The 10,899-nt window shown below is 41.2% G+C and overlaps 1 protein-coding gene across 1 annotated transcript in view; it reads right to left on the reverse strand.

The window, feature by feature from the left end:
- Sycp2l (synaptonemal complex protein 2 like) overlaps nt 1-10,899 on the reverse strand; it is a 58,721-nt gene that overhangs the window by 30,052 nt on the left and 17,770 nt on the right. The window contains exons 13-20 of the mRNA XM_033761788.1: nt 10,133-10,225; nt 9,970-10,030; nt 7,192-7,337; nt 6,003-6,096; nt 5,373-5,470; nt 4,629-4,683; nt 4,447-4,531; nt 383-455 (exon numbers count right to left, since the gene is read on the reverse strand). Coding sequence (XP_033617679.1) covers nt 383-455; nt 4,447-4,531; nt 4,629-4,683; nt 5,373-5,470; nt 6,003-6,096; nt 7,192-7,337; nt 9,970-10,030; nt 10,133-10,225 — 705 coding nt within the window. The remainder of the gene's footprint in view (nt 1-382; nt 456-4,446; nt 4,532-4,628; nt 4,684-5,372; nt 5,471-6,002; nt 6,097-7,191; nt 7,338-9,969; nt 10,031-10,132; nt 10,226-10,899) is intronic.

The following is a 10,899-nucleotide window of genomic DNA, read 5'->3' on the forward strand; positions in this document are numbered from 1 at the left end:
CCCACAAATAGGGTTTAACATGAAACATCACCCTTCTGCCAGGTTTTCTTCTCATCTGTTCAACCACTGCACAAAGCCGGGCTCCGGCAGATTTGCCTTTTCAGAGTTCATGGTTAATAAAGCCTGCTGCACAAAATGGATTTAAAAATAGAAAATACGTCATATAAAAGTGGAGCTCCATAGTTTAACATTATTTTCAATTGTTATTCATGTGGGGGGTTTGCCTATTTGCTAGAAATAATGCTGATTCTCCATTTGAAATTGAAGTAATTCATATAATTAAAAAAATTAGATAAACAGTGGGGCTATAGCACATTTTGAAGGCTGTATGCAAATTACTGAAATTTGAGGAACATCACCTTAAAATAACAAAAATTATTACCGGTGTCCTTTTTTTCTGTGTGTCTGACACCCCTCGTCCTTGTTTTGTGTCATCCTCAGAAGCAGAGTCTTCCCTACAATAAAAGGCATCACATGAAGAGAGCTGGTACTTCCACCACCCTCTTTGCCTCAGTTCACGGCTCTAATTTTTTCCCTCTTTTGTGCCCTTTGCCTGACCATGAACAGAGCTCAGATTTCCCCATCTGCAGACTGAACTTATCCTAGAATCTATTTCTGTAGCTTCGTGGGCGGATGACGACTGCTTACTTAAGGCCAAACAACTTTCTGTCGAGCTCTTTGTCGGACACACGAAGAACAGACAAGCAGGGTGCGACCTACAAGGACCAGGCTGTTGGCAGTAAGCCCGGTCCTACCCAGGAACCACGGGGTGTGTCCACAGGTGCCCAGTGAGGATGAGCATCTTTCCACACACCTGTTGGCCTTTCGTGTGCCTCCTTCAAAGACCTGTCCATTTGGGTCCTTTTCCTAGTTCTTGAGTCATTTGGTTTTCTGCCTTTGATCTGTGAGTTACTTACATACTTTTAATGTTAACCTTATATATGGTTTGATATCAGTCTTTTAAAAAATGAATGTTGGAGAGGACATGGAGCAACTGGAGCCCCTTTAATGCTGCTGGTGGAAAAAAAAAGGAGTCACTGTTATGGAAAACAACACTCAAATACCTCAAAAGATTACAGAACTATTATAGGATTCAGGAGTCTCACTTCTGGACATGCAGCCAAAGGAACTGAAACCAAGATGTCAATATACAGTTTGAGTATCTCTACTCTGGAAACCTCCAAATGCTCCTAAATCCAAAACTTGCTGAGCACCGACACTGCCCACTCCTGACCTCAAGTGGTGGGATGGTCAAAATGCGGGCACTGAAAAACAGTATTGTAAAAAAAACAAAAACTCTTACCTGTAGGCTGTGTAAGAGATACACTGTGAAGCAAAAATGAGTTGTTTCAGCTTAGTCCCATCCCTAAGATATCTCACCACGTATACACAGCTGTTCCAAGTCTGAAAACAATCCGAAATCCGAAACATCCTGTTGTCAGGCATTTAGGACAAGAGACACTCGATCTGCACAAGATGAGAGCCCTTTCTGGTTTGGAGCTCTTACAAAGCTGGTGTCTTCGTTCACCAGCACTCCTGTGTAGGGACATCTGCTGACAATCTCTTGAGAAAGTGTCTAGAATAGGAACAGCTAGATCATAGGGTGGGCGTGGACTCAACCTTTTAAGAAAGTACCAGCAGCATGGAAGTTCCACTTGCTGCAGTCTGACTCAGAGGCGGTACAGTCGAATTTTGCTGCTATAAACAGGTGTCGGGCATCTCATTACTCTTCAGTTACACTACCCTAATAATAAATGGTGTCATCTGCTGTATTTTTTTTCTTCTTGAAGCAGCTGTTCAAATCTATTGCCTATATTTTTATAGGGTTGTACATTTGCTATTGACTTCTGAGAGTTCCTGATAGGTTTTGCGTACAGGTCCCTTACATTGTCAGCAAGGCTGTAGCTAGCTCTTTCACCAGACAGTGGTTTTCAGAGTATAGATTGCTCTGTTTTAATGAAATCCAATTTATTAATTTGTTCTTTTGTGGAGTCTTGTGTTATACACCTAAGAAATCTTTGCTGCAAAGATTTTTCTCATTTTCAAAGAGTTTATAATTTATGTGAAATGTAAGAGTACAGGTCATTTTTTCTTCATTCAAGATAGTCCATTGTTCTAGCACTATTTATTGAAAAATCTGTTCTCCACTGAATTATCTTTGCACTTTTATCCACTATATATGGGCCTTTGTAGGGACTTTAGCATGTTTTATTTATCTTTCTGCTAATACCACACTCTTGATTAAGGTAGCTTTATAGTAAATCTTGAAAGCAGGTAATATGTCAGCCCTTGCACTTTCTTTCTGAAATTCAGATACCCTTGGTTCTTTAAATTTCCATGTGAAGCAGATCAACATATGATAAAGCTCAACATTACTGGTCATTCGAGAGATGCAGAAGAAAACAACACTGAGATTCCACCTCACCACCCAAAGAATGGCTGCTCTCAACAAGTCAATTGATAACAAATGTTGGCGGGGTTGTGGGGAGAAAGGAACCCTTCTCCATTGTTGGTGGGAGTGCAGACTGGTGTAACCACTGTGGAAATCAATATGGAGATACCTCAAAGAGCTAGGATTAGAGGGCCAATTTGACTCAGCCATCCCTCTGCTGGGTATCTTCCCAAAAGAATTAAAAGAATCATACCATAGTGATATATGCACACCTGTTTATAGTGGCATAGTTTGTAATAGCTAAAGCTTGGAAACAGCCCAATTGCCCATCCACTGGACATTGGATAAAGAAGATGTGTTTGTTTTAATAAAATGGAGCACTACTCAGCCATAAAGAATGAGAAACTAGAGACATAGCTAAGTGGATGCACATTGAGGCCATACTTTTAAGTGAAATAATCATACACATATGTGAAAATACCAAATAGCTTCTCTGGTGTGAAAACCTCAAAGTGTAAATAAGGATCAAAATGTATAATCAATAAAGTGAAATAGGATGAAAAGATCCAAAGGAGTAGGGGAACTAGGAGGGGTAGGGGAAAGGAAAGGAGGGAAGAGAAAAAATGAGAAAATGAAAAAATAGGAACAAGATCTTTGTAAACAGGGAAGGGTAGAGTGGGTGAAGGGAAGACAGGGGAATGGGGATAAAATAAGAACCAAGACACATCATGTAAAGGTACGAGATCCCAATGATGAATGTACCTGCATACCTAAAATGTACCAATAAACTTAATGGAAAAAAATTTCCATGTGAAATTTTAAATATATATTTTAAACTACAAGGATTTGAACTTAGAATTTTGGGCTGGAGATTTAGCTCAGTGGTTCTGGTGCCTGCTTCTCAAGGGCAATGACTCAAGTTCAATCCCTGGTACCAGACAAAGAAACAAAAAATGAACTTGGAATTTTATTAAATCCTTAGATCAATTTTCAGAAGAACCAACACTTATCGAGGCTTCCATCATCCCATGAACACAGAATTTCTCTTTTTTTAGATCTTCCTTAATTTCTCTCACCAATGTCCTACAGTTTTCAGTATATATGTTTTGGAGATGCTTAGAAATATTTGTCAACAGCCTAAATGAATCGTATCTTAACACTATTGTAAATGGCAGTGGTTTTTATTTCAATGTCTGATTAGCACATAGAAAGAACATTGATTTTGTATATTGACCTTTGGTCCCTCAATCTCAAATTCAGCATTTTGCTGCAGAAAAATACACTGCCGATAGTAACCCTGCAAGTCTAAAGCAAGTCCGTGGGTCAGGGGAACGTGCCAACATCACTCGAATCATTCTGCAGAAGACTTGATGCAATGCTCTCCCTCAGTGGAGGGGTGGCCAGGTGCAGGAAAGGGGGAAAATCTAGATTGTGGACATGTAGTGCTCACATCAGCAATGATCTGTGTGGTTATTAATTTCATACTAGCCAAGGCATGGAAACAACCTGAGCGCCCATCAAAACATGAAAATGAGACTGTGGTAAGGACCAATATACAGGAAAATACTACTGGGCCACAAGAAGATGGAATCTATCACATTGAACTGGAAGACATTCTGCTAAGTGAAATCAAACAGTCACAGAAAGATAAATGCTATATATGGAAACCAAAACTTCTATGTGGAATCCAAAACAGTTGGATTCACAGAGGGAGAGAAGAATCAGGTTACCAGAGGCTGGTGCTGTCCCGGCGGGAGGAGGGTGACTGAGGGCAGACACTGGTCAATGAGGACCAATTTACAGTTGGACACGAGTAGTAAGTTCTCGTGTTCTGTAGCACAGAGGGCAAGGACAGTTATCAATATTGTTGTCTATATTTCAAAACTAGCAGAGAGGATTCTGAGTGTTCTTGCCACACAAATTAATGTTTAAAATAGATACACTAAATTCCACGATGGAACCTTTCACAGTGGATACAACACACTTTACTCCATAGACAATTTTTATATGTCAGTTAAAGACAAAACAATACAACAACAAAAAAATGCACTTACTTAGATTCGTCACCTAATTTAGGAGTCTGAATTTGGACGGATTGTTCTTGTACAATTGAAGAGTACTCATGTTTTGAAGTAACTTCTAAAAACCAAATTTTAAAACAAAAATCATTAACCCTTGAGTAAATATTTTCACACACTACTTGGGTCTTTTTTACAATAGACAAAACATATCAGACCTTGAGTATCATCCACTTTTGATTTTTCAGATGAACTATCAGCTGTACTCCTTTGCTGCAAGAAACAGATTGTAGTATCTATATAGACAGACATAGCCATATCTTTATACACACACACACATATATATATATAGATATGCCAAGTAGGTTTGTGTATATTTTTAAGTTTTTAAACTGATATATAGAAATTATACATATTAATATTGTTCCATGTATACATTACGAAGTATTTCAACCTGGTGAAGCATACCTGTTTCAACATTTACCATTGCTTTATGGTGAAAACATTCAAAACCTTTTCTTCTAGCTTCCCGAGATGCACAGTTATCTACAGTCATCCTACTATGAGTATCACACCAGCATTCTCGCTCCTGTCTAGCTGTAATTTAGAACCCTTTTTTAAATCCCATGAAGGACCTCTTAGGACCTCGCTATTACCCCCATTATAATGTGCAGTCCCTAGAGCAGTGATATTAATTAATGCCAAATATCAGGTCCTTCCCAGACAGCGGTCTCCAGATCCAAATGAGTGAATGAGAAGACAGAAGCCAACCAAGTCAGGCATTTTACGGGAAGCCAAGTTGAATAAGGGAAGAATACGTAAACTCAGCAGAGAAAAGAAATCTAGGAGAGGAGAGGGTAAAAATATCACCAGAGGCTGGCCCAGGAGCAAGGGGTCTGCAAGTCAGGGAGAAAGGTGCCTGCTTGGCAGGTGCCACCTGCTTCCCACCGTGCTGTACTCACGGGAGGCCAGGACTGCGTGCCCGAGAGGAGAGTTACCACACAACGGTCCTCCCCGGCGCTCATGGACTCTGCCGGTTCATTGGATTCTTCTGCCTGTTCTATAGGACGAAGAAAAGAACATTTATAACAACATCAGCAGCGTGCATCACTGACATTCTCCACTGCTCGTCACAGGACATTGGCCTCTGGTTCCTCACTGTTTTTAGGGAAGAGCGGGTAGTCAGGTTCTGCCTCAGACCTCAAATAAGATATCCAAGGGCAGTTGGGAAGAAACTTCGGAGAGACTGGCTTTCTTTGCAGACGGGACCTCCCCTGCCCACCTCTGTCACCCCCAGCATTTGTCCTTCCTTTGCCATTTCCAACTGACCCCAAAGCAAGACTTCATGAGGTGGGGAAAAATGACTCAAAGCTACTAACAGCTTTTCCTTCATACTCTTACTATTTTTGTGGTGTTGAGGTAGATCCTGGGGCCTTGCACATGCTAGCCAAGGACCCTGTCCCCGAGTCAGACCCCAGCCCCACTTACTGCTCCCATAACCACAGATTTCCAGGGGTCTCTGACACCAGCAAGGCTTTATCAGTGCTTTTATGGAAAATTCAGAGTAAGAGTTTTGATAATTCCCAATTTACCTGTTTGTCTTTCAAGGCTACTAGGAATCTCATTGTCTTCCTTCTCAAACTTATTTAAGGGCTCCGAGGAGATTTTCATCTGATCAGGCAACACCTGAAACACAAGCCAAAAGCCATGTGACTTTAAAAAGCAGGAGCTAGCATTTGACTGCCCTCTCTCACAGGATTGTTTCTGTCTCCCTTACCTCCCTCTCCCCTCAGCAGCAACTCTGGCTATTACCCTGCCCTCAACCCCTCTCTCTCCTGGTGTCTTCACATTTGCCATGGTTTGAGATTTCACGCCTTAGAGAAGGGAGCCCCAGTACAGGGTTCTGAGAGGCAGGGTCTGTGGGAGGTGTGACCAGGAGAGCTCCAGCCTGAGGGGATTCACCCTTTTCCGGATGAATGGGCAGCTGCGGGAGTGGCTCTGTTTAATTCTCCTTTCATTTCTCTTCCTCACCCTTGAGTCTTCAGAAAGCTATTTTCAGAGCAAAAGACTTCCCCGAGTGTCCCACCTTTTCATTCAACTTATCACCCACTCCCCCCAGTATTTTGTACCATAAATTTCTTTGCCTGGCCTACTGTCCCTGAGAGAAAGGCTCTTGTTCTTGTATACAAATAGGGAAGTCAGAGAGATGGGCACAACAGCAACCTGTAACAGGTGCACACCATTCCCACAAGCTAAGACCAGTAGAGAGAATTTTGGGAAAATCCTGTGGAATCCTACTCCTCATGACACCCCGGGGGGCCAGGAGAGTTGGGAGCATGAGAATTGCCGAGAAGCCCAGTGAACAGCTTCCGGATTCCAGGAAGAATCTGTGAGGAGGTGATGTCATCCTAGAAAAGCTTTCAGCTGTTCACAGAGAGCGGCACAAAGCTCATGAAAGCACTGTGAGGCTCTGTGTTCCACATGATTAAGGCGGTGATGTGTGAAAAGGGAAAACTCGGATAAGAGCCCAGAGTTCTTGACTCTGTTTACACGGATTTTAAAGATCAGGTCTTCTGCTTGACCAAATCTTCTCACCAAAACCCAACAAGGAAACTTAAGAGTCAGGCTGGGTATTTAGCTCAGTGGTTCCGCTGCCTGCCTCACAAGCACAAGGACCCAAAGTTTGATCCCCAGTACCAAAAAAAAAAAGACATTTAAGAGTCATGAAACATGAAGCATAATACAATATTTTCAGATACTCAATAAGCATGAAGCTGCTACCTGTTTGTCTTCTCCTAAAGCTTGGACAGAAGCTTGAGATATGTGCACTTGCAAATCAAAATGAATTTCTATTTTCATCACTTCTTTCTTACTGATGACAATAGGCTCCTTCAGGTAGATGATGAATATCTTCACCTTCTCGTTTTCTACAAAAATATGGTATACCGTGCATATCAACACACTGAAAGTTTCACTTAAATTTTTATACTTTTAAATAACTGTACTTGGAGATCTGTCAACTGCCCAGACTTTGCTAAGTTGAAAAGAAATTTCATTAAAATTACTCTGAAATTCCTGTATGAGATGCACATATGTGTCCATGTTTTACGTACACGATACATGATTAGGTGGATGAACTTTCAGCAATAGGAAGCGCTTTCCTTACTGGCAAAGAAATGGAGCTAGGTTTGTCTTCAGCAACTCAATGTTTAACCATATTATGTTTACACAACAGGTATTCTACTTCCACATATACTGGGCACAATATTTATTCTTTTCTCTTGGGAGTTTATTTCTAAAGTTCAGTACACTAAATGGAATAGCCACCTCCGTTTCAAAAGACTCCTCCAAGAAGACATGGAGACTTTGTGGTGAGACTCGCATCTCCATCAAAAGCTTGCTTTGGGGCCTCCTACCAGGTTGCCCCCGACAAATGGTAGTTTTAAAAGAAAAAAACAGCTCGGACTGAAATTTACAGAGTTCAAGAATGAGCCACAGTGCGTACAAAGTCGGCTGGAAACAGCACGGGACAGAAGGGAGTAAGGTTCGTGGAAAAGCTGGTAAAGTTAAGGGCCACAAGTCTCTGTGAACGGAAGGAAGCAAACGACACACACACAGGTCCGGAACACACTGCCCAGGGCAGCAGGGAGCTTGAAATGGGGCTGGAACCGACTGAGACCCAGCACAACGTCCAGGTCAGATAGTCAAGTCGTAGCATACAAGGGGGACGTACAGCTCAACTTTTTATACTATTCCATAATACCTCCTATGTTGAATTAAATGAGACCATTACTGAAATGAACTCAATTTTTAATATGACTGTTAGAAATCTTCATTTATAAATATACTACTCACGTGTTATTTCTTTGAAGAAATAGAATGGCCTCATAAAGCTCGGTGGTCTCTCCAAATACAGACCTATGCTCACTGCTACAGAAAAAGTCTATAGATACCTGCTACCATCTACCAGACAGAAGGGGGTCTGGAGGGTTAAGGGGAGAGGGGGCTGAAGGCTGAGATTTCAGGAGAAGGGACACAGACCCACTGAAACTCACCTGTTACCCCTGGAACTCTGTGGGAGAGGCCGGACATGCACTACAATCATTTTTTAAATTGTGCCCCCCGCAAAAAAAAATCCTATGTGAAATAAAATTTACCTTTTTAACTATTGTTTTTAAATTTTAATTTCAACTGATATCTGAAAGCATCAAGTGGTGGTGTTGAGTACGTTCGCATCATCGCACGACAGTCCTCCTGAAATTTTTCATCTCGCAAAAAGAAAACTGTGCCCACTGAACAACAGCTCCCCGTGTCTCCCCTCACCCTCCCACATCCCCTGACGACCACTGTTCATTCCACTTCCGACTCCGTGCTGTGGTCAACTGTGGACACCTCGTGCGTGCAATCAGACAGTGGGTCTCTGGGGCGTAATGTTCTCAGGCTCATCCAGGTTGTACTATACGTTGGAATTTCCCGTTTCCAAGTTGAATATACATATCTCTCGCGCGCGTGTGTGTGTACATACCTACATGTATGATACATATATATGATCTAGAAAACCAAAAAATGATACTTCAGGAAAAGGAAAATAGTACGATAGTTTTTCATCAGATGATGTTACCCTCCTGTGCGAGACCTACATGATGTCATTTATCACAGAAAGGCCCTACATTGCCGGCCCCTAGAAAAGAAATGGAAAACGCAGGTGCAGCGATCTCAGTGACCAAGGTCATCCACGCAGAATTCTCCATCCTTACACAGGTCAGGAAGCTCATGGCCTCCTCTTGGAGCACCTCTCGTAATTGCAGAGGCCAAAGGTAACTTGTGTTAATCTCACCATGTCTCAGTACATTTAGTAATAAAATACTTTCACAAGTTTTTCTTTTCCTGAAGTATGTATACATTTGGTGGTTTCTGTATGTATCTCATTTTTATCCATTTATTACTCAGTTTGAGTTATCTCCACTGTTTAGTTATTCTGAGTAATGTTGCAGTCAACACATTTACAGAGATCTCTTCTAGACCCTCTTTTCAATTATTTTGCATGCATATGTAAAAGTGGAATTGCTGAGTCGTATGGCATTTCTGCCTTTTTCTTTTTCTTTTTAATAGCAGTACTAGAGCTTGAACCTAGGGCCTTCACACTGAGTAACATTCCCCAGCCCCTTTTAAATTTTTATTTTGAAACAGGGTCTCATCAAGTTACCCAGGTTGGGCTTGAATTTAAGATCCTCCTGCCTCAGCCTACTAGTGCTAGAATTACAGGCATGTACCAACACACCAGGCCGCCTTTAATCTTTTGAAGACTTTAACCATATTTACAATGAAGAAACCAGAAAAGTAACTGAACTCCAAAGTCAAAGCAAGGAGCTGCCAACACTGGGACCCCAGATCATGGTCCTATGCACAGTGTGTCTTCCCTTCCACTGCCCTACCACACATCCTCCTAGCAAAGGAAGATGAAATCTGCCCTGAAATTGACTAAACACGCAAAGTCCACACAAACAATAATAAGACTCAGAACTAAATGCTGGACACCACAGTTTAAAATCATCTTACCTGCAATGGTGAAGTTAACCACGGCTTCCTCCACAAGTCTGACTGGTTCCCACAGAGCACTCTTGGGAAGATAGCAAGTGAAATCCATGAGCACATAGCACATTTACAAATATGTTCTCTGTAAATGCTTGGGTTCTGTCAGGAATTAACCCTCCCTCATTACCTCAGCACTGTGTATGTAAAAAGTCACACTCTGGCTTCCTAGGTTGAAATCAATCCAAAATTTCTCTAATTTTTCATCTGCTGGTTTTCTCATCTGAAAGAATTTCAGTATGAATTATACACACACACACACACACACACACAAAATCACATCAAAGTGTCAGATAAAAACTATTCCAAAAGAATAGAACTTTTGCTTTTCCAGAAATAGCATTTTCCTAACAAAGGGCCCTCTCCATGAGTTCACTCACTTGTACAGGGCAGGACAGTCTTAATTTTACAGGACTGCGCCATTTCCAATAAAATCCTGCCATCCTTGGCATATTTTATAGATACTTAAATGGGTCAGATGACTATACATACATATGAGGATGGAAATTTCTGGAAAAGGAAATATTGGGATCAAATATGAAAGGATCATTTAAGCTACTGGCCATTGCAGTAGAGCTAAGACTTCCAGAGCTAAAATTGCTTTTAATTGATTATAAAATGTGTTTATAATAAAAGGGTCAGACAGTATGATGTTTATAGAAATGTAAATACCTCCTCCTCTGCCTTGCCTACATTACAAATATGTATTTTTCCATAGGCACCATGAACCATGTCTTTGTCCCCCACCCCCTGAGGTTTTCTGGACAAATATCAGAAGTATAGTTGAGTAACCCTTATCAAAAATGGTTGGTATCAGAAGTGTATCAGGTTTTGGATTTTTTCAGATTTTGGAATATTTGTGTGTATGTGTGTGTGTGTGTATATATATATATATAT

This window comes from Fukomys damarensis, unplaced genomic scaffold (genome assembly GCF_012274545.1).
Source record: "Fukomys damarensis isolate Sample0158 unplaced genomic scaffold, DMR_v1.0_HiC HiC_scaffold_10, whole genome shotgun sequence".
Classification (NCBI taxonomy): Eukaryota; Metazoa; Chordata; class Mammalia; order Rodentia; family Bathyergidae; genus Fukomys; species Fukomys damarensis.